The sequence below is a fragment of the Chenopodium quinoa genome, unplaced genomic scaffold (genome assembly GCF_001683475.1).
Source record: "Chenopodium quinoa cultivar QQ74 unplaced genomic scaffold, ASM168347v1, whole genome shotgun sequence".
NCBI classification, from domain to species: Eukaryota; Viridiplantae; Streptophyta; class Magnoliopsida; order Caryophyllales; family Amaranthaceae; genus Chenopodium; species Chenopodium quinoa.
The window spans coordinates 1,417,093-1,441,414 of record NW_018743893.1 but is presented as its reverse complement, the minus strand read 5'-3'; the positions used below and the strand labels follow the sequence as shown (position 1 = coordinate 1,441,414).

At 35.7% G+C, this 24,322-nt stretch overlaps 1 protein-coding gene across 2 annotated transcripts; it reads left to right on the top strand.

The window, feature by feature from the left end:
• The first annotated feature begins 5,930 nt into the window (after nucleotides 1–5,930).
• On the top strand, nucleotides 5,931–11,914 carry LOC110686720 (alpha-L-arabinofuranosidase 1-like). 2 transcript variants are annotated; one of them, XM_021863327.1, is made up of 18 exons: nucleotides 5,931–6,833; nucleotides 7,220–7,425; nucleotides 7,552–7,606; nucleotides 7,772–7,974; nucleotides 8,054–8,175; nucleotides 8,532–8,685; nucleotides 8,767–8,836; nucleotides 8,930–9,075; nucleotides 9,385–9,430; nucleotides 9,515–9,567; nucleotides 9,673–9,817; nucleotides 9,899–10,017; nucleotides 10,133–10,210; nucleotides 10,387–10,496; nucleotides 10,605–10,661; nucleotides 10,787–10,988; nucleotides 11,075–11,215; nucleotides 11,426–11,914. In XM_021863327.1, exons 2-18 carry the CDS (start codon nucleotides 7,234–7,236, stop codon nucleotides 11,567–11,569), a joined length of 2,037 nt encoding a protein of 678 aa, XP_021719019.1. In that variant the 5' UTR covers nucleotides 5,931–6,833; nucleotides 7,220–7,233; the 3' UTR covers nucleotides 11,570–11,914. The 2 variants fall into 2 exon arrangements, with proteins under 2 accessions (XP_021719019.1, XP_021719020.1); XM_021863328.1 differs by lacking the exon at nucleotides 5,931–6,833 and having other exon boundaries at nucleotides 7,167–7,425.
• Nucleotides 11,915–24,322: the final 12,408 nt, after the last annotated feature.

Sequence of the window (24,322 nt, the reverse complement as noted above, 5' to 3'; positions counted from 1 at the left end):
ATCCCCACTAGTTACAATTTGGGGGGGGGGGGGGTGGAATTCCCTTACATTTCCTCACTCTCGCAAACTAGGTCCCTTAACTTACTGGCATCTACTCTGCTTAAAAATAATAATTATTAATATTTTGTTAATAATAACTAATGTTTATAGATAATAATAATTAATATTTTATAATAATAAAAATTAATATACAACCTCCGTTTTATATTATTTGCAACGATTAGACACTTTTCACTCACACTTTATGTCAAATCGTTGCAAATAATATGAAACGGAGGTAGTATAATAATAATTGATAATAATAACTAATATTTAATGAAAATAATTAATATTTTATATTATTTAACACATTTTCTATAAAAAAAAACTAAAAAAAATAAATAATAATAATAATTAGTAATATTAATAATAATATTATTATTATTAATAATAATAATGATGATAATAATAATTATATTAATAATAATATTAATAATAATAATAAATAATAAATATTAATAATAATAATAAATAATAATAATGCAATAATAATAATAATAACAATTATTATTATAATTATTATACTAATACTAATAATAATAATAATAATAATAATGTCGTACGAAGATTTGTGACGGCCATTACACTGCTGCAGTCCGGGTTCTTTCTTCTTCAGGCGTTGCCCCTTATAATGATGTCACTCTCGCGGATTTACAGTCTAAACACCCTACTTCTCCGGCTCCATCCTTGCCTGATATACCTGTTGATGGTCTTCATCTCGTTACTACTTCTGTTGTTGTTTTTGATCGGATTAAGAGTTTTCCCCGTGGCACATCATGTGGTAGGGACGGTTTACGTGCTCAGCACCTTCTGGATTGCTTGAGTGGTGCTGCTGTGACTGTATCAGATGAGTTAGTTGGTTCTATTTCCGCGGTGGTTAATCTCTTTCTAGCTGGAAAGTGTCCTATGGAACTAGGAGAGTATATTGCTAGTGCTCCTCTTACCCCACTTGTCAAGCCCGGTGGTGGTATTCGTTCTATAGCTGTGGATACTATTTGGCGGCGTTTGGTTTCGAAGGTGGTTGTTGTTATGATTGGCCAGTCTTTAGGAAGTTACTTTGATGGTCTTCAATTTGGCGTTGGGGTTTCTTCGGGTGGAGAGGCAATTCTTCATGCTGTGAATCGGTTGATTGAGGACCGAGGTTCTAATGTTGGTCTTTCTATGTTGTTGGTGGATTTTCAAAATGCCTTCAATCTTGTTGATCGTACGGTCATGTTGCGTGAAGTTCGTCGTCGTTGTCCTGGCATTTCGCGATGGGTTGAATTCTGCTATTCCAATCCAACCAGATTGTATTATGGGGACCAATCCTTATGGTCGTGTCAAGGGGTGCAGCAGGGTGATCCCCTTGGTCCTCTACTTTTTGCTTTGGTTTTACAACCCCTGGTTTGTAAAATTAGAGATGTTTTTGACTTATGTCTTCATGCCTAGTATTTGGATGACGGCACTGTTATTGGTGACACTTTGGTTGTGGGGAAGGTTCTGCAGTTGATTATGGAGGAAGGACCTTGTTTTGGGTTACATCTTAATGTCGAAAAAACTGAAGTATTCTGGCCTACAGAAGACCCTCGAAGCAGGCTTGTGGGTGTTTTCCACCCAATATTGCTCGACCTTTGCGTGGTGTTAAGTTGCTTGGTGGTCCTGCTAGTTTCGATTCCAGTTTTGGTGGAGAGCTTGTGATGCAGAGGGTAACCAAGACCATTGCGCTTATGGATAAGGTTGCTATGCTTATGACCCTCAGTGTGAGTTATTGTTACTTAGAGCATGTACCGGAGTTTCTAAACTCTACTTTGCATTGCGTACTTGTCCTCCTAGTACTTTTGAGACAGCTCAGCGCACTTTTGACGGGGCTCTTCGATCCTTCTTGGAGCGTATTGTTACTGCTTCGGGGCCTGGGTTTGGTGATTGGCAATGGCGACTTGCCACCTTACCATTTGCGTTTGGAGGGCTTGGGGTATATTCGGCAGGACGGCAGGTGATGTTCGTCATTATGCTTTTCTTGCTTCTCGGTTACAGTCTGCTGGGTTGCAGACATAACTTTTACGATATGCTGGCAATGTTGGTCTTGGACGAGCCTTTGGAGATGCGTTGAGTCTGTTTAATGGAATAGTGGAGTCTGACATTTTGAGTAATCCTAGTGAGATCGCTGCCCCTAAACTCATGAAGAAATTGGCAGATATTTATTTCACAAAGGTTACCGCTTTTACAGAATCCACCTTTTCTTTGTCTCCTCGGCAATCGGCATTGTGGAAATCGTAACAGGGAGATCACTCCTCTTCTTGGCTTCGGGCGGTCCCTATTTTTGGTTTGGGTCAGACGATGAACGCAAAGACCTTCCGATGTGTGTTGTGCTACCGGATGGGTGTTCCATTGTTTTCTATCTCGACGCCATGCTCTGCTTGTTCTCGGGTTTTTACTGGGGATTTTTTTGGTGTTCACGCGGTGTCGTGTGCTGGTGTTGTCGGTATTAAACATCGGCATAATGTTGTCCGGGATACCATTGTTGATATTTGCTACAGATCTGGGATTTCAGCAAGAAAGGAGGTTGATATAGGGTTGTCCAGAGGGAATGATGGGGCCCTCAGACCTGCTGATGTGTTACTTTATTCCTGGGATCGTGGTCGCGATGTTTGTGTGGACCTCACTGGGTCTTTTCCTTTGACACAGACAGGGCTATCTGACTTTGTTCCTGGACGGGTTGTAGCTGATGCGGCTCATCGTAAGCGAGAGAAGTATGAAGCTAGTTGTCGGCAAATTGGATATGGTTTCATTCCCTTCTCCTTTTCTTCGCTTGGGGAATTAGAGAAGGAGGTTGTTGCGTTGTTGAAGCGGGTTCAGAGGTTCTCGGCGACGCAAGACATTGGGGCTCGTGCTGCAACTCATATCTTTAGTAGGGTAGGCTTTGCTATAGCTAGAGGAGTGGGGGCCCAGATTGTATCTCGGCTTCCCACTAATTTATTGTAGGTTGTATGACTTTCTCTGTTTTTGAGAATAATAATAATAATAATAATAATAATAATAATAATAATAATAATAATAATAATAATAATAATAATAATAATAATAATAATAATAATAATGAAATCTGCTTTGCTCTGCTTTGCCCTGCTCTGCTCTGTCCAGAAGCTCAAAAAAACAGGGCCTTAGTAGATCATTAGGAGTTTAATATGGAGTACTAAGTAGCTAGGGTTTTTGCAAATATTGTATGTGCTTCAATCTCAAGTACGTTCCCTGCTTAATTTTTTTTAGGATAATATGGCTTAGGGAATGCTATGGATTAATTATGAAATTGGTCACTGACTTTGAAATCCATAAAACAACAACTATACAGTACCTTGAAAAGAAGATTTTAGAATATTACTCCCTATAGCCCTAAATTCATTTCTACTATCATTATATTATAGTATTAACTAGAATGTATTTATCTCTAGACACACTTAATTCATAAGCTCATTTGGAATTGAAGGAAAAATTAAATTGCAATATCAATAAGCTATAAAATTTTGCTCATTTTGTATAAAATAATTATTTTATTGTTTTATTTTGCCTAGACAAGTTTAAATACATTGTTTGTGAGGTGTGTGCAAATTGAGAATTTCTTTGGAAAACCATGCAAAAAAATACAGGAAGCTTCATTTCACTTAAGAAAAGTTTTAGTTGGCATTACAAAATGTAGAAAATTATTTATAAAGGTATTTGAAACTTGAATAAGTCTTGTGTACAACGGGTGTACATTAATTTTATTGTAAAACGATCAATTTCAGTGTAACTTTAACTATTTTTATGGTAATTTTTAATTTATCGTTGGTTCGAATTTTATTTTAATGTGTAATTTCTTTTAGATACGTGTTTACCTACTATAAAGACTAATATGATTAATCTAATACATTATAAGTTTTTTTGTAAGATAAAATTTATTTATAGAAAAATAATAACTTTAGCAGTATAAAGAGTAACTTTAAGTACTTTTAATATAACTTTAACCCGTTTTATAATAAATTAACGTACATCCGCTTTTTTGGAGAATTTCTGTTGAAACTTTTGTCACCTGAATTTTGCCATTATCTTAATAATTGCTTACACACACCTTTGTTAAAGTTTGAACTTCTAGAGATTTCTAATGCTATACATTTTTACATACAACCTAACGATCACCTTAAGTGTGTCCTACAATGTGCACAATTGTAATAAGTATCAATGTATAATGTGTTATGTTTAATAAATCCATACCAGTTCAATTAAGCTAATAAATAACAAGCATAATATTCCATGCACGATGTATATTGTTTTCAACAAAAAATGGCCCAAAACGTGCACAATCAATAGGCAATAGCAAGCAACTTGAGTTTTAATAGTCTAATACTCCCAACACCCACAAATAAATGTCATCTAAAATAGGACCACATATTAAGAGTCAACAATAACAACTTAATGGTTGTGTTTATAGGTAACTAACTTATTTTATCAACATTAGCTTATTGACTATTAAATAGCTAATTTAAGGTGTTTTGTGGAAAGTTTATTTAAAGAGCTTATTCTACTAAATAAGTTGTTTTTTTTTTTTTTCTTTTCAAAAAGCTCTTTTTAGGAGCTTTTTCAATTAGTTTATTCAATATTTTACGATGAATGACACTTATACCCCTATTTAAATTAAAATCCAACCACAACTACCTACCCTCACAATTAGCTTATGGGTCATTTTACACACTCAAACAACTTTAAGCAATCAACTATTTATCAAACACTTCTATACAATCATCTAATAAATTAAGTTAGTCAAGCTAGTCAAAATCAGCTAACACAATCAAGCTTCAGCTTTCAGCTTTTCACTAAACACGGCCGTTAAAGAGAGTCTTCTAATAATACTTTCATTCAATGACATTAAAAAAGTGAATTTAGAAGTTCAATATTTTCCACATGCATTTTTATATTTTACACATAAGCATATCATGTTGCACATAAGCACATTATATTCTCGAGATTAGTAGTTATGAATCCTTATGATGATGACTTTAAGAGAAGGGTCCTAATTTATTCTAAGCCATGACATATTGAAATTCATAATGCAACTAGGATTAGTAGTTAATAGTGATAGTTCAAGTGTGAAATGTATAAAAAGCCGCCTCATAAGTCATAACAGTCTAAGTCATACACAACGGACTTAATAACCATGCAATTTCAAAGGGCCCCACCAACTAAGTCCAAACGGCTACTAGAATTGGCTCAAATTTGAAATTAACAATGAAGATAATACGAAGTACATAATATGGGGCATAATTCTTTAATAAGTGGTTGGCGGCACCAAACATCATAACTAGCATTGTGAGTTTGTGACCCTAAAGACCGAAACGCGTACAATTAGTTGCATCACTGCAAGTATTAAGAATTAGGGATAAAATTGAGAAATAAAAGATAAATCTTGTTTATATTGATATATATAAGTTAGTTAAGTTTTTTCTTAACTTATCTCAAATCTAATTATCAACTTATATCAAATAAGGAAAATTATTATTTTTATCTTTATCTTTTATCCCACCTCTTATTCTTCTTATCTCTATCCCTCATACCAAATATTCAATAAAAATTTCGATATTTTTGGTGATGCTCTTAGCTTGTATGTGAACTTTATGTGATCCTATCATTCATTTATTCCTTAAATTCTTAGGTAGTACTCCGTAGTATTTATTTTGGCAACATGCACATTAATTAATTTAGTATCCAGTCCCATCTTGTCAACATGCACACTCGTAATTATCTTTTTCAATTATTATCTTCCTTGATAACGCAATATACTCTCACAGTCTCACATTAATCCAATCAGGCAAATCGGCAATTAATCTGTTCTCATTTAAGTTGATTCGGATAAGTCATTCATAAACAATTACAAAATTGATGTGCATGTATCTCAAAATAATTCATAATTGTTAAGATTTCAAATTTAATGGATTTTTTGAGCATGTTATTATAATTATAAATTCGACAATAATGGATACATTTCAGCCATGCAGATTTATATGCGTCTATTACAAATAATGTATACATTGACCCTATTTTATCAATTTAGAGATAGGTTTATTCAAAAAAAAAAAAAAAAAAAAAAAATTAGAGATAGAAAGGATAATGGGTAAAATTAAACAATAAACCGTATAATATCATGATAATGATACTCCGTAAGTCCGTATAATATACTCTGTACATACTGTTATATAATTTAATAATCTATATATAATCGATTAGAAATGGATTGACATCATCCGGTCATTATATTTTAGGCCATACAAAATGCCCTCATCAGTCATCACATTCTAAGCTACTATTTAAGCTAATATCGCATAACTAATTTTATTTTCCAATTAATAAGATAATACCGAGCTATATATCAACATTAGCATTACTTTATCCATCTATCTATTATTTAATGATTTAAATAGCGGATTAAATATAGTTTGATATCACCAAGTTTGATATGTCTAAAAAATCATGGGGTTACAAGCTGTCAAGTTACTGAGTAGGAAGAAAAAAAAAAAAAAGTTGGATAATTTGGATGAATAGTGATACAGTCTGGATGGTTGACACATGATAGACATCAAGGGACATTATCTTATTTATAATCCAATATTAGCAAATAAATAAATAAAATTTACTGTTTACCACATATAAATTAGACTATAAATACCTCCGTTTAGATATCATTTTAAACATAACATTTCTTCTCCACTATATATAATTACGCTCATTTACATTTCTTGGTCTCATTCTCTATTTCGTTGGCGGCTTCTACTCTGAGGTTAATTAAGGTTGATTATGTTTATAAAATTTCTTTTGCATTTACTTTTTATCTATTTAATTCTATTGTGGACTTATATGTTAATCTTTTTATTTCATACATCGATTTCACTAATAGTTAATTAAGGTTAATTCATTTTAATTATAAAATTAGGCTTAAAAAAAATGAGGCCTTGATGATATATGATGCATTGCATTCATTACTATACTATTTACATGTACATACCATAATTGCCCTTAACGCTGAATACTCATCACCATAATGAAAATCGTTATCATTGCTACAATAACAATCAACTTGCAACCACCTACAATATAAATGCATACAAATCCTTGCATTATTTCTTTATCAAATTCACTCTTCTTTTCTGATTTCTCTTGCATATATTTAAAATAGGTTGTCAATGCAAGATGGTTTATTCTAAGCGTAGTTATGATCATACGATGGTTTGGTTATTAGTTGGAGCATTAACCATTTTCCAAGTTTGCTCGGCTCATAATGACCTAAACCTTATTGATAGTCGGTATCCCACTGCATCCCTCTCCGTGGATCTTTCTAAAGGGCGTCAAATATCTCCTGTCTTTTTTGGTATCTTTTTTGAGGTATATACTTTATAATTAATATTACTCTCTCCGTCTCATTTCATATATGTTAACAAAACCCAAATAATGACATTATATTTTTTATAGTGAAACTTACATTTCTTTCTAATTGCGACACTTGATCAGGAGATCAATCATGCCGGGGCTGGTGGTTTATGGGCGGAACTTGTCAGCAATCGAGGTGACTAATTACTTGTATTTGATTACTCTTGAAATTATTATATCATATTTTTAAATAATTACATTGAGCTTAACGATAACAATTTGATACGTAGAATATTTCCTAGTACTTATCATCCTTTAGCATTATCTCATTAATTATATGTTTGATGACATGAATGTTTAGGATTCGAAGCCGGAGGTCGCTATGTTCCTTCGGCAATTAGTCCTTGGGGTAAGATTGGAGATGATGAAGCAATATACGTGGTAACTGAGCTATCATCATGCTTCAAAAACAACCCCGTTGCTGTTCGAATGGATATACATTGTGACCAAAATACTTGTCCACCGGGAGGTGTTGGACTCTATAATCCCGGGTATTGGGGAATGGTTAGTTCTAGTTGATTTCTTATATGAACGAGAAATTCGTATTAGTTAAGTGCTAAAAACCGTTTTAAAATCTTTTTAGAATATCGAAGAAGGCAAGAGTTACAAAGTGGTATTTCACGTTAAATCATCTGGATCACTTGACGGTGTTATATCATTTGTTAGTGATGATGGAACACAAGTACTTGCCTTCCAGCGTGTTACGTAAGTACATATACTTTGTATTTAATACATTTTTTTTTTAATGAACCATGTTTAAATTGACTCGTATATATATGGTACAATCATATGTTCACAAATTAACTAGACTATAAACCAATATTTGCCCAACCATATTGGCATGATCCAAAAAAATTTAATATGAATTGTTATAAATTTATAGTTGGCGTGTTATAAATATTAATTTTTAATTCAATATATATTTCGATAAGATGACTTAAATTGATCTCAATCAAAACGATATCAAAATGAATGACTCATTATATTATTAGCCTCCCTTTTTTTTCCGAAGATATACATACCTAGTATATTTTCTCATTGTTATGTTATTTAAATTGTAGGGCTGATGCTACGAAAGTTAAGGATTGGACAAAAATGGAGTTCACATTAAAAGCTAAAGGATCATATAAAAAAGCTAGACTTCAATTCACTACCAGTCAAAAAGGAACTATTTGGCTTGATCAAGTATCTGCTATGCCTATTGACACATACAAGGTGAAATTTTCTTTCCTTAAATTTGTTTAATTAATTTTTAATACTCGTATTAATTTTTTAATTGGGTGTTTTTTTGCTTAGGGCCATGGATTCCGAAACGATTTGATGGAAATGCTTCTCAAGCTCAAGCCTAGATTCCTTAGATTTCCTGGTATTTTTCATAATATTGGGATAAATAATATCTTTAATTAAAAAGATGAATAAAATTAAATAAAAAAAAACTTAATCAAACATTGAAATGCAGGCGGGTGTTACGTTGAAGGTAATTTTCTAACCAATGCCTTTAGATGGAAGGAAACTGTTGGTCCATGGGAAGACAGGCCAGGACATCTTGGGGATGTTTGGAATTATTGGAGTGATGATGGACTTGGTTATCTTGAATATCTCCAGGTACTTACGATATATATAATATACTTTATCCGTACCATTTTTATTGTATTGTGTTGTCTTGAATATCTCCATGTACTTAAGATGTATATAATATACTCCATCTGTACCATTTTATTGTATTATGTTATGTTGAGTATCTCCATGTACTTATATATATATAATATACTCCATCCGTACCAATTTTTTTTTTTTTTATATTGTCTTTTTATCATTATAATGGAAGCTAAGTAAATTCGTAATGCGGAATACATTCTTTTTATATAACAAAAATATAACTTGTAATCGTAATACATTCTTTTCTTCTTCCAGCTAGCCGAAGATCTAGATGTTGAGCCTGTGTGGGTTGTTAACAATGGTTAGTTAAACGTTCAACTCTTTATTTGTACACTTTAGGCTAATTTTCTTTTCTATGAAACTAATGTATATGATCTAATTGCAGGAATTGGTCTCAAGGATCAAGTTGATACCTCTTTAATTGCCCCTTTTGTACAAGTAATGTTCCTTGACAACCATGCATAACATTGCAAAATGATTTTATGTGTTGTACAAGTACGTGTATTATTACCAGTTGACTTAATATTTGTTATGAAAAAATAGGAAATGTTGGACAGTGTCGAGTTTGCTAGAGGTAGTCCAAATTCGACATGGGGTTCTCTTCGTGCGAAGTTGGGACACCCAAACCCATTTAAATTGAAGTACATTGCTTTTGGAAATGAGGGTTGTGACTTAAACAGCTACACAGGTACAATTTACTTCACTTAAAATTCTTGTACTAGCATGTATATATATACAAATTCACTATTTTAATGTTGCTATTCCACAGGAAATTATCTTAAGTTCTACAAAGCCCTAAAGAAATTATATCCTGACATCAAAGTAATCTCAAATTGTGATGCAACACAGAAGCCCTTAGATCATCCTGCTGATATATATGATTTTCATGTAATATTTTTTCCAACAATTAGCTACTTTTTTTTTTTTCAAAAAATTAAAAATATTAAGCATATTTCACTATTTCACATCTAAATAAGTTGGTCTAATTGATCATGACTTTCAGAGATATACAAATATTCCGGATATGCTTAATCTCACTCATCTATTTGGGAAGGTTAGAAGGGATCCTCTCGCACCAAAGGTATGCATTACATGTTATTAAAAAAATATTATATATGTTAGTAGGTTTTATGATTATTAACCGGTACCCTCCTCGTATTCAGTTCTTATTGACAGTTTAAGTTACACCACACTTATAATAATATTGGAAAGAGACAACACATAATATAATTATTGACACGTGATTTTAACTTGCAGGCTTTTGTTAGTGAATATGCTGTGATATACCCAAAAGATCAAATGATGAATGGAACATTTGGGGCAGCATTAGCAGAAGCAGCTTTCTTGCTTTCATTAGAGAAAAACAGGCACGCATATCTCACTTAGCTTATTCATTATAAAGTACTTTGATCAATTTAATCCCACCAAAGTAATCTAAATTGATTTGATGTTTATGTTTAATGATCGTAATGCAGCGATATTGTTGAAATGGTGAGCTACGCCCCACTTTTCGTAAACCAGAATGACAGAACGTATGTACTTAGCTTGGTGATTTATTACAATTCGCATCTCAATGTAGCTATACTATAGTTCGTACGTATATAACATAAATTTCATAAAATGATTTTTTTTTTTCTTGGCTTTTTCTTATTGATAGATGGAATCCAGACGCGATTTTCTTCAATACATACAAAGTGTTTGGGATTGCTAGCTATTGGGTTCAAACATTTTTCAAAGAATCAAGTGGAGCGACACTGTTGAATGTTCATTTCCACAATCACTCAATGCATGAGAACACATATGTTACCGCAATAAGTTGGACTAACCAGCAGGATAGAAAGAATTATATAACTGTGAAGGTATAAAAAATTAATCTCAACCTTCTAACTATAATCAATTCATATCTCATAAATAATATTCTAACTCGGATATTTTAATCATGTAGATTGTAAACTACAACAATGTAACAGAGAATTTGAAGGTTTCATTCGATGGAATTGATCCTAACGCGGTTAAATTATGGAAGAAAACCGTACTTACTAGTGATAACTTGCAAGATGATAATACATTCGATAATCCTACAAAGGTACTTTTAATTTGCTTTATTGCTAATCATCTATTATAGAGTTAGGTGTGGATTGGGCGGTAAACATGTTGGGTTAGGCCAAATTAATTAGAAGACTTGACCTAAACCCGACTACAAATTGGGTTGGGATATTCTTGATATTATTGTTTTGTTTTCCACCAATTTGGTTGGTACTTGCTAATGTAGTAATGTGTAACTTATGATTGCTAGGTGGTGCCAATATCAACTCTACTCAAAAGCGAAGTAAGAAAAGACATTGTTCTTGAGGTTGAACCGTACTCGTTCACAGCATTTGATCTGATCAATAGCGCACAAATTCCAAAACTCGAAGCTAACCAAACTAATCAAGTATAAGCCAAGTAAAGTTTTCGTCTCTAATAAAGAGAACAACTTTCATCGTTGTTTTGGAAACATTGTGCACGTATTGATCACTCACTACCTTTAGATTTCTTTTAAGCACAAGTTTCTAGCTTTATCATCCCTTTTTGGGTTGGCAAATAATGTTAGCTATTGTTTTTCAATTGTAAAGGATAGATTCGAATTTCTTTTTCTAATATATGAAGTGATATTTGCTATCACATTAAATTTGATGTTTCTTTTGCTTGTAAATATTTATCTAAACCTTGGTTTCAAAAAAAATAATATTTATCCAACCTCTGTTAGAACAATTCAACAATAATAAAATTTAGACGTGCGAATTACTGGATGGAAATTCTCACTTTCTAATGGCTTTATTCATAAGCGAGTTATGTTTCTATTAATTAATTATTGCTATTAACTAGCATTTGGCTACATGCTATTGCCAACTACTTTTAGAATTTTAGTTGCAACTTTACAATTTTGATCCTGCAACTATTTTCCAATTCAAAGCATTAAATTGTCTTTAGACTTTCTTTTAAGCACAAATTAAACTTCTAGCTCTCATCCCTTTCTCGCTGTAATTTGTAAATTTTGTGTAATAATGTTACCTTTCGTTTTCCAATTGTAACTGTACAAAAAATTGACTTTCTTTAATTTTCTTAATATGAAAAGATGATTGCTATTGCATTAAATTTGATGTATTACAAATTGAATAATCCAAGTTTTTTTTTTAATGCTATATGCAACCCTTATGTTAAAAATAATTCTAACATTCAGCCGTTTTTCGAATCATTTGAAATTCCGTGGGAAATCATCTTTCCGAGGGAATTCTGTCGAAATGGTCTGTCGCGAAACATTTGGTAGGAAATTCGACTTTTTCTGAGGGATTTTCTGTTGGAAAAATATATTCCGACGAAATTTTCGACGGAGATAGATCCATAGGCACCTGGATTGACTTAAATTGAGAGTTCTTTGCAATATTCCGACGAAATTAATTCCGTCGGTATATACCTCTTCCGACAGAATAATCTGTCGTAATCAAATACGTTTCCGACGAAAATATTTCGTCGTAAGGTCTGTATTTTTCGAGGGATTAAATTTCCGTCGGAATCTTACGATGCTTTTTTTAGTCGGAAAGTTCCGACGTATTTATTTCCCCTCGGAAAATATATGATTTTCGACGGAATTTTCCATCTGAAAATCCGTTGCCATATTTCGACGGATTATTTTTCCGTCGCAAAAAAAAGGAATTTTCAACGGATAATACCATCAGAAATTCCGTCGGAATTTCACCTGCTAATTTAACAAATTAATCGATTTTTTTTAATTACCACCATTCGAAACCTATACCTCCTGCACCTAATTCAAGATAAAATTAAATTAATGATTTAATTACGAATATATATATATATATATATATATATATATATATATATATATATATATATATAAGTACATGTACATACTGCATAAACAAAAGCTAAGCTATAGCCAGGGTATCCTGCCCTGCTCCGCCACTACTCGGATCGTCCCTGGGGTCTCGACTCTGAGGTTGAATGGTGGAACATGTGTCGCTTGGGAAACGACGGATAAACTCATTCCACTTCTCCTGGTTTCTCCTCTCTATTGCGGCTATTTGGGCTTGAAATCGGGCTTCCATCTAGACTTCCAATTTGTTGATAATTTAGAGTATCGGAGTGGAGTGTTCGCTCTACTGAATCGCACTCGCGCCAGATAGGCGCGACCCGCGACAAAACCGCGCATAAACCGCGACAAGTTTATGGAAAAACTGGAAAATTTTGGAGGCGCGCCCGCGTCATGGCATGGCGCAACCCACGCTAAAATCGCGCTAACTTTCTGGAAAAATCGAGTTGTTGGGCAAAGAAGGATGCGCGCCCGCACGAGCAAGTGGCGCACCCGCGCGGGCAGGTGGCGCGCCCGCGCCTCTTCGCTCGCGCCCGCGCTTCTTGCCGTTTTGCGGTTTTATACGACGGTTGATTCTATTTTATATGAAATGAGTTTCTTTTCGAAGAAATAACAGAACATTATTCTCTGATCATCTCCCCCAAGAATTCTCCATTTTTCTCAAAATTTTCTTGCAAACTATTTAGAGAAAAACCTCTTGATTTTAGCCTTCTTTGTGAATCATCCATCGGTTTTCGATTCTTTGTGCTAAGGACGGAAAGTGCTGTCAATTGTATCTCAAAGGGAATTTCCGGATTAACCCAAGCACTGTGTGGGGGAAATTAATCCCTTTAGGAAAGTATTCATACGCCTTTGACAGTGTATCAAGATCATAGTCTCAAGGGACGTTGCAATTCTCATGTTCATGCTTGGTTGATTGGCTTGGAGTTTAGGCAAGTGTTTAAGCCTTCATATTAGTGTTTCTTTTAGAAATTTTCTGTAATTTCTTTGATTTTCTAATACTTGATTGTAACACCTTGGTTGTGTTTGTTTGTATTACATTACATTGTTAGTGTGATCATTTTACTTAGGTTTTGTCCCACACGTTTTATTAAGTGTTTTCTAGTTTGAATTCACTGTAAACCTAACACAATTCACTCCGAATTTCACTGGGAAGAGCCTGCACCCTATGCTCCATCTGATCCTGCATCTGAGAAACAACGGAAGGCGTGTACTACTGTGAAGACGTGGAAACTCGACCCATCCGGTTTCCATAGTACATCTCTACACTTTGGCAAAGTCCATTCACACGACCATTCTCGTTGCGACCACCCACAGTCTCCCAATACAACTCATTCGGACTCTTCCGAATCCCTTGAGTGCTTGCTTATTCAACCTTCTTCTGGTAGGCCTCCTACAAGATATACACATGAAAAGGAGCAACTTACTAAGTTTAAGGAAGCATTTTCAACAAAATAGAACCAAGTAAGGCCTAAATGACTTCTACTTTGCCCATTTTCTTTATTTCTTACGAAATGAACTCTTTATTTCTCATAGCATGTCAATAATAGGTAATTTTAGGTGTATGTGGCTTGAAATCACAAAAAAAAAAAAAAAAAAAAAAAAAAACCAATTAACTAAGTTTTAAGAACCATTTTCATCCAAATTCATCCAAATATGGCCTAAGTGACTTCTACTTTGCCCATTTTCTTCATTTCTTACCAAATGAACTCTTTCTTTCTCATAACATGTCAATAATAGGTAGTTTTAGGTGTATAGGGCTTGAAATCACAAAAAAAAAAAAAACCAATTAAGTAAGTTTTAAGAACCAATTTCATCCAAATTCATCCAAATATGGCCTAAGTGACTTCTACTTTGCCCATTTTCTTTATTTCTTATGAAACGAACTCTTTCTTTCTCATAGCATGTCAATAATAGGTATTTTTAGGTGTATAGGGCTTGAAATCACAAAAAAAAAAAAAAAAAAAAAAAAAAAAAAAAAAAAAAAACCAATTAGCTGAGTTTTAAGAACCAAATTCATCCAAATATGGCTTAAGTGACTTCTACTTTGCCCATTTTCTTTATTTCTTACCAAATGAACTCTTTCTTTCTCATAACATGTCAATATATAATAGGTAGTTTTAGGTGAATAGGGCTTGAAATCACAAAAAAAAATCAATTAACTAAGTTTTAAGAACAAATTTCATCCAAATTCATCCAAATATGGACTAAGTGACTACTACTTTGCCCATTTTTATGAAATCAATCAAATAAGTTTAGACTCTAAGTTATAATGAAGTTGTTATCGCAATTTGCTTCGCTTTGGTGTTGGCTGGCACTGTGCCTTTCCCACGCACATCCTTGAAGTGCACCTTCAGAAAAAGCTCAGGAGCTGTTGGTAGCTGGCCTTTGGATTCTTCGCCGCCTGTGATTATACATGTAGAAAATCATTGTTAAAAATGTCACACCACCTTTACATAGTAATACACAAATGCCTTCTATTTTACTTGCCTATTAAACAAACTTACCATCCTTTTTGCATGTTGTATAGCTGACATAGAACCCTGATAGTGGGTTGGTTCAACCACATTTTCTAGGGATCGGAACCGCCCCTTTTGTTCTTCCTATTTTGGGCTGACCGCTTCTTATACGTCAGATTTGTGGCAACAATATCCATCATCTTCTTGTGGACTTCCTCATGAGCTAGCCTGACTTGGCGCTATTCATCTTGTGTGTGACTGTACGTGTAGAACATGTCACGTAGGCGAGTTGCAAACTTCCTTTCAAAAGTTTGCTTCACATGCTCGTTCAATTGAGGTGCCCATGTGATTGTTTCTGCGAATGATAAGCTTTAAAAGTTATAAACTCAACTCCATTAATACACTTAATAAAACATGTATTAACTAATTAAGTTAGAAATAGCGTACACTGAACAAGTTCCACCAGTGTTGTTTCGTTCCTTCATCAATCTCTCCATAATTCCTCCAAGGGTCTCGATAGTAACCAGTTAGCATACCGGAGACCACACTCCTCACCTTGTTATCATCAAACCTACATTAAACGAGAAACAACAATGTTAGATGATCATCAACAAAAAGTAATATAGAACTTGTTAGAAGTAATAAATAGGTTAATTTTTTGAAAATAAGAATATAAGTCCAATTCATTAAATGTACGTACGTACCAGAGCGTAGTAGGGTCTAATACCGGCAACTTTGAATGTTGTTGTGTCTGATTTTGTGGTTGGGTGAAGGCGGGCTCCTGAGTGGCACCCAAATCATGTGCCTCCGCTTCCTCCATTTCTTCGTCATCGTCGTCGATCACCATTTTTGAGCTTTCCCCTTCCCCTTTGTTTTCTTCGACGATTCTCTATCTCTACCCCCCGCCATGACCACCTGAACTAGTTGTTAGTAACATGGCATGATATTATAAATTACAAGTATAGTGCAATGTAATAAAATTTTATACAAAAAGTAGTGATTTATAATAAGACCAAGTCATATTTTGATTTTACAATAACAACCAAATTCTTAAGGGAGATTAACATATTCTCCTATTAATTAATCTCATCACTACTATCACTACTGTAATCATCACTACTATCATATAATAATACATCGATGTCATCATCCTCGTCACTATCACTAGAGTCGATACTAGATTCATCATCTTCATCGCTTGAGATAACAAAGCCATCGTCATCATCTCTATCGTCATCATCTTCATCATCATCATCTAGGACATAGTCTGGAATGTCATTCGGTGGGCAAAGAGTTTCATGTACTTGTGGGGATGGTGCCTGCAAAATTCTAAGCCCACCGGAGCATCAACCACTAACCTTGCTTGTGTTTTAAAACACAACCCACCATGCATTGAACTCGATCCCGTTTCAGGCTAGGGTATGATGCGTAATACACTTGAGTTACTTGGTAAGATAATACAAAGAGATCGTACTTGGGGTATTTCTTAGTACGATTTACTTTGAAAAGCTTGTATTGTTCATGTATGTTCATTCCCCTACCAGAATCCATCCAACTACACTTAAACAAAATAGTCTTGTACTTTTTTTCGGGACCAGTGTAGACAAGTTCAACTATGTTGCTCGTCTAAAATGTCGAAGTACTCTCCACCATCCTCACTTGATACACACACACACCATAATTCATTGTAGATTTGTGCTTGCCATGGGCACGTGTATGGAAATTAAAACCACCGACAAAAATCTGCCTCCAAGTTCGAACACGCTTGAAAGGACGCATGCACAACACTCGCAGGACATCCGAATTTGGTTTCTCTTCAACCACCTATCAACGTTTTGAATATAAACGTCACAATCATGAATTGAATAAATTGAAATGCAAGATGTAAAATTCATAATTATGTCACGGTTAGACCGTTTATATCACCTTGTGATGAAACCAATCTGAGAATTCAGCTTCACATTTCTCCATGACTTCTTCTCTACGCAAATAAGGTCGAGTACTAAGAATGTAGTCCTCAAACTTCCTACGAGGTCAAAGACACGCGGTAAATCAACATTGTAACCATTTTAATCGTTCATAACTTTGAATACAATTCATTCCTAAACATATTATACCTTTCGTATTCACCAAGAATGTCGTTGTTTCGTAACATGAACAAATGAGCACACTCGAGTTCTTTTTCATCTAAAAATCGAGTTTTACCCTTATTTGACACACAACCATTATCCACCGTGAACAACTCTAGTATTTCAGCGTCGTCCACTGTGGAGTCCACGTCGACATTCACATTTCGACCGAGATCTCGTGTTTTTGTGTCAACTGACGCATGAAAGTAATTAGAGCAGAAGTTTGCTATCTCTTCGGTGAGATAAGCATTGCATATGGAACCTTCAACTCGAGCCTTGTTCCCAATTTTTCGTTTCAAGTGATTGAAGAACCTGCAATTATAGTTATATAAATGTATAAACAACTCATGACAATGAATCGGATGTAAAAAAGAGGATGTGAAAAGGTCTTTGATTTACCTTTCGAAGGGATACATCCATCTATATTGAACAGGACCACATAACTTGCCCTCATATGGCAAATGAATAGGTAAATGCTCCATTGAGTTAAAAAATGCAAGAGGGAAGACCTTCTCAAGCTTGCAAAGGATCTCAACTATGTTTTTCTCCAATCGCTCCATGTCACTAACTATGATTGTGTAGCAACACAAATCGCGAAAGAATTGGCCGATCTCTGTAATTGCATTCCAAATATGTCCAGGGAGCAATTCCCTCAAAGCAGTGGGCAATAACCTCTCTATGAACACGTGACAATCATGGTTTTTCATTCCGTGTATCTTACATGCTTGCAAATCTACGCATCTACTCAAATTGGAGGTGTAACCATCAGGAAACCGCAGCTGTTTAACCAACTCACACAAAACTTTTCTCTGAGCCTTGTCAAGAGCGAATGGAGCCTTTGGCATGAACTCTTTTCCTCTATCATCCTCCTGAAGATGAAGCTGAGGCCGTTTACAATATTTGACAATGTAATTTTGAGCTAATGGCGTGTCACGTATATGCTTTTTCACATCCATTATAGTGTGAATTAACTGATCAAAGAAGTTTTTCCAATGTGCATGACATCTAAGTTGTGACGAATGAGCAGATGCTTCCAATATGGAAGCTCCCACAGTGTGTTTTGCTTGAACCACCCCTTTTTAGCTTTTCTGAGGCGTTTAAGTGCCTCGAGCCCATCTGCAGCCTTCGAAAGGTCTTTCACACACAGCCCATCTGACATGATGTGTGGAGGTGCACCTTTTTCGACTTTGTTTTAACAAAATGCAGTTTTACTATTCCGAAAAGGGTGATCTGTCGAAAGGAATTGGCGGTGGCAATCAAACCAAGAACCTTTACCACCATGTTCGAGCCAAAATGCTTTGCTTTTCTCCATGCAATATGGACAAGCCTTCTTACCAGATGTGGTCCAACTAGACAACATACCATAAGCCGAGAAGTCACTAACGGTCCATAGGATGGCTGCTCAAAGATTAAAATTCTGTTTCCTCGAAATATCGTAAGTATTTGCACCAACTTCCCATAATTGTTTCAACTCTTCTATCAACGGTTGCATGTACACATCCAAGTTGCCCTTAGGGTTTTTAGGACCAGGAACGAGCAACGAAAGGAATATGAATTGTCTTTTCATACACATTATTGATGGAGGCAAGTTATAAGGGGTCAAAATGACAGGCCAACAAGAATATTGTCCCCCAAACTTACCATAAGGAGCAAAACCATCTGTACACAAGCCAAGTCGAACATTATGAGGCTCGGAGGCAAACTCTGGAAAGCAACTATCGAGGTGTTTCCAAGTTTCACTATCACTAGGGTGTGCCATTGTGCCTACTCGAGGGTTTTTCGGATGCCATGTCATATCCTCCGAAATGTTCTTGGTTGCAAAGAGCCTTCGCAACCTGGGTGTGATCGGGAAATTAAATAAAACATTCAAAGGCACTAAGTTACCTTTAGAAGTCTTCTTATATCGGTCGCTGCCACACACCCTACATGTAGATAGCTGAGCATCATCCTTCCAAAGAGACAATACATCCTTTCGGGCATGCATGAATCTTTTCATGAAGCAGCTCCAACCCCTTCACAATCTTCTTCACCTCATAGAATGTGTCGGCCATATGGTTGTTGTTAGGAATCGCTTCATTGACCAAAGAAGCAAACCCATCAACCCATCTGTGGGGCAAATTATACTCGCACTTCAGACTAGTAATTCTAGCAGCCATCTCTAACACAGACAATGAACTCCCTTCGTATAATGGTTGTTCAGAAGCCTTCAACAAATCCAGAAAATGATTGGCTTGTGCATTAGGCTCCTCCTCTGATGAAACACTAGACTATTCGGAATGCCCTTGATCTTAAGTATGACCAAAAGCATCGAACACCATTTCACGATATTCATTGGACCGTCGTTCAGGAACTCCTGGAAACCCTTCCTCATGACACATCCACTCATAGTAATTAGGTACAAAACCCTTGCGATACAAATGAATTTTAACCGTTTCCGCATCCCAAAGTCGTTTGTTCTAACATTTAAAACATGGACACCTAACTTCATTCGGCTTACTACTCTCGGGATGATCTTTGACGTATTGAGAATTCATCAACCCCTTTTACGAACTCTAGATTAATAGAAATCCCAACCTTCCTTTCATACATCCAGCTACGTTCTGTACGTTTCATGATTACAACTTCTACTTGATATTCATTATCCATTGATAACTTGCTATTTGATACGATTTTAGGGTGTTTTGAACCTAGTTTACTTGATATAAATTGCGTTTTGGTTCATTTTTACTCTATTATTATGCAATTCTTGTGTATCCTATGCTTCACTGGTTGTTGGTGTTTTTGTTGAGATTCTAGGTTCAAAAGAACGACCAAATGGAGCCCATGGATACAAAGCCGAGGTTAGAAGCAAGAAGATGGATGAAAGAAGCCAAGGAAAGGAGCATTATAGAAGAAAAGATGAAAAAAGGGGTTTAGAAGACCCTGCACGGCTGTGCCAGACCTTGCACGTCCGTGCAGGAGGTTCCAGAAAGCTTCAGCAAGCTGCCAAGGCCTGCACGGCCGTGCTTAATCTGGCACGTCCGTGCAGAAGAGGGTGCACGACCGTGCCAGACTTTGCACGTCCGTGCAGAAGTGCTCCAGAAACTCAGAACATTCTGCCAAGACCTGCATGGACGTGCCAAATTAAGCACGTCCGTGCAGATGTAGCTGCACGTCCGTGCCAATATCTGCACGTCCGTGCGGAACTGCTCGATTCTTAGCAGTACGTTCTGCCTCAATTCTGCCCCCTCTGCACGTCCGTGCCAAACTTGGCACGGCCGTGCTTAGCCTTGCACGTCCGTGCCAAATCTGGCACGTCCGTGCAGACCTGCAGTCGAACTCCTTCCTTGTTTTCTCCGTCCTTTTTATTTGGGGGTCATATAAATACCCCTTGAGAGCTCATTTGTACGGGAGAGGCAGTTTTTCAGAGCTTTTCTCTTAGTTTGTAGTCTTAGAACATTAAATTCTCAAATCATTAGTTAGTTCTCAATTATTAGCTTGGAATTATTCAAATTCAATCATTGTAGAAGACAAAATCCACCATTGTTGCTCACCTTGAAGCTTCATAGTAACCATTTCTTACTCATCTTTTCTACTTCTCTTTACTTTGTTGTTAATTATTTGCTAGTTCTTGCATGTTTTGGATTGTTAATTAGCTTAATCCTTAGTTTGAATTTGTTCATGAATTGCTTGAAATCTTTAATTGCTTTAACCCCCATGGATTGTGAGTAGTCTAAATTCTAGGGTTTGGGCAAGACCCTCAATGTAGTCACTAATTACTTGTTGCATGTGCTAATTTGGTTGTTGTGGGATGTTAATTAGTTGAGCTTAAGTGGTTTAATTGCTTAGTTCTTGTATATGGCCATTGCTAGAACTATTTATCCAAGCTTTCTCAACGAAGGATCGAGAGATGAACTTGAGTTAGCTCCCTTATGCTTGATTGACCCGAAATGCCATGAGAATAGGGATTACCGGTCAAGGGAATGTTTATGTCATCGTGATTATGCTTTAACACTTGTTTTATGCTATGTAACCACGAGAGTAGGTCGTATTAATGATTCAAGTAATCCCTCTAGCTTGAGAGAGTAGTTGGGTGCTTTAGATGACTTCCCCTAATTTATCCCATTAATTTACCTTGATTGTTGCATGCTAATTGTGATTTGTGATGAAGTTGAGTGGTATAACACAAGCCCTAGATTCCTCTTAATATTGTTAACCTCCTCTTAGCTTAGTTGAATTGTGTTAGAAGAAGTTACTAAAAACCAACCCAATTTAGAATTCGTTTAGCTTATTTAAACGGTAGTACTCGGTGGTTGATTCAACGCCTCTCTTGGGTTCGACCCTTTCTTACCCTTACTATTGTTAGTGAGACCAAGATAGGAATTATTATCTTTGGTAGGCTCGACGACGGCCTATCATCCATCAAAGTGTTATGGAAATGCAAATGAGATTTGAAATGATGTCCAAGGGTCCTTATCACTCCAACCTAACCCATCCTTGTACGTTTAATCCCACTAGTGAATGTAAGCCAGGTTTTTCATTTTATAGAAAATCCGGCAGCATTTCCCTATAGTTCTCCAAGTACACAATGTAGGCGATTAGATACACCTACATATGTACCTAGAGAACATTGTAGAGAAATGAGAAGCCAAGATATTCCTTATATTCAGTAACAAGGCATACATTCACCACCTAAGTGAGAATAAGCGTACAAGGACAGTCCCAAACAGGGACTATTCAAGACATACTCCTAATGTGTGTGCCTTGAACGGGTATTTAGGCATATGATTATGCAAATGATTCATTTACAAAATATATAAAGTAAAGGACACATGCATTATACTATACAAATATATCATAATTAAACTAAACTAAACAAATATATTAAACAATTTAAAATATTATATTAAACATTATATAAAACAAATATATTAAACTAAATAAACTAACATACATTATATTAAGCTAAACAAAACTACCATACATTATTATATTAAACTAAACCAAACTAAACTAATATATCATAATACAACACATTCATTTCAAATATTTCAACATATTTAAACATAAAATACAACAAACATGTATACACTACACTAAAAACAATGATAAACTTACATAGTTCTATATACAATTAGTCACTAACATGTCATGTATAAACTAAACTAAGAATTTTAGGGTGTATAATGTCACTAACCTCTAGATCTGCACTTTTTATTGACAATTAAACTAAGTAAATCTACAAATCCTACGAATAATTACAAGTAGAAACTTAATTAGGGTTTGCAATTAAGTAAACAACTTAAATTGAATTAGAAAACGTGGGAGAAAGAATTCACCAAGGGTAGAGGAGGATTCGGTGGTGGCTGCCCGAAAAACGTCGTAGAGGAGGCGTTAGTTTTCCCTGCAAATGGAGGTGGTGGTGGTTCTGGTCAGTTTTAATTATTTTAAAAAATAAAATAAAGGGTGAGTCTTACCGGTTGCACAACGGCGGGAGGATGGAGGTGGTGGAAGGTCTAGTCGCAGTGGCGGGAGGATGCAGATGGAGGACGACGGCTGCACAATGGTGATGGTGGTTAGGGTTTAACGAAAAAAAAAAACAAATACACCTATTATTAAACTTACCAAGCGGCGGACCAGGGGTCACAAGGCGGCGACGGTGAGACGCTGGTGGTTGCGGGAAAACGGCGCCCCCTTTTCTCTTTCCCTTTCTCTTTCTCTTTCTCTTTCTCGTTCTTCCGTCGCTCTCTCACTTTCCCCTATTCCTTCTCGTTCTTTCCCTTTCACACAGCGGCGACGGTGAGACGCCAGTGGTTGCGGCGAAACGGCGTCCTCAAACTTCCCTTTCTCTTTCTCTATCTCTTTCCCTTTCTTTCCGTCGTTCTCTCTCTTCCCCCTATTCTTTCTGGTTTGACAAAAGAGGAGATCTGAACTCGTTTTTTTTAATTAAAAAATTTCGGACGTAATTAAATTTTGTGGAAAATTAGACCTTCCGACGGAATAGTCCGTCGAAGAAAAGTTTTCGACGGAATATTCCGTCAAAAGCTCTAATTTCCGACAGAATTTAATTCCGTCGGAATTATTGCGAGGGATATTCTGTAGGTACGACTAAATTCTGTCGGAATATTCCAACGGTTTAAAATTTATTGGAAATTTCGAATTTTCCGACGGAATTTGAGGTCCGTCGAAACAATTCTGACGGAAAAGGGCCTTTTTCTAGTAGTGTAAACCCTAAATCCTAACTCTAACCCTAAACCCTAACCCTAACCCTAAACCCTGACCTTAACCCTAAACCCTAAACTAACCCTAACCCCCTAAACCTAAACCCTAAAACCTAACCCTAAACCCTAACCCTAAACTCTAAACCCTATACCCTAAACACTAACCTTAGACCCTAAACCCTAACTGTAAACCCTAAACCCTGAACCCTAAACCCAAATCCTAAACCCTTAACCCTAAACCCTAACCGTAAATCGTAAACCGGAAAACCTAAACCCTAACCCTAAACCCTAAACCAAACCCCCTAAACCAAACCCTAAACCCTAAACCCTAAGCCCTAAACTCTAAACCCTAAACCCTAACCTTAAACCCTTAACCCTAAAACCCTAAACCTATACCCTAAACCCTATATCATAACCCTAGTGACTGAAAATTGTTTCACAATTAAGTCACAAACTACTAGAGTGTATTACTATGCCCGACTATTAAGGCTGATATGTGCATTATTATGCCTAGTTCTAGATCTATTATTGATA

What these genes read in the sequence shown, in the direction of transcription:
- LOC110686720 (XM_021863327.1), top strand. Translation starts at nt 7,234, where the DNA reads ATGGTTTATTCTAAGCGTAGTTATGATCATACGATGGTTTGGTTATTA. An exon ending in CTTGCCTTCCAGCGTGTTAC is followed by an intron (nt 8,176 to 8,531) that starts GTAAGTACATAT and finishes TTTAAATTGTAG; the next exon opens with GGCTGATGCTACGAAAGTTA. An exon ending in TGACTTAAACAGCTACACAG is followed by an intron (nt 9,818 to 9,898) that starts GTACAATTTACT and finishes GCTATTCCACAG; the next exon opens with GAAATTATCTTAAGTTCTAC.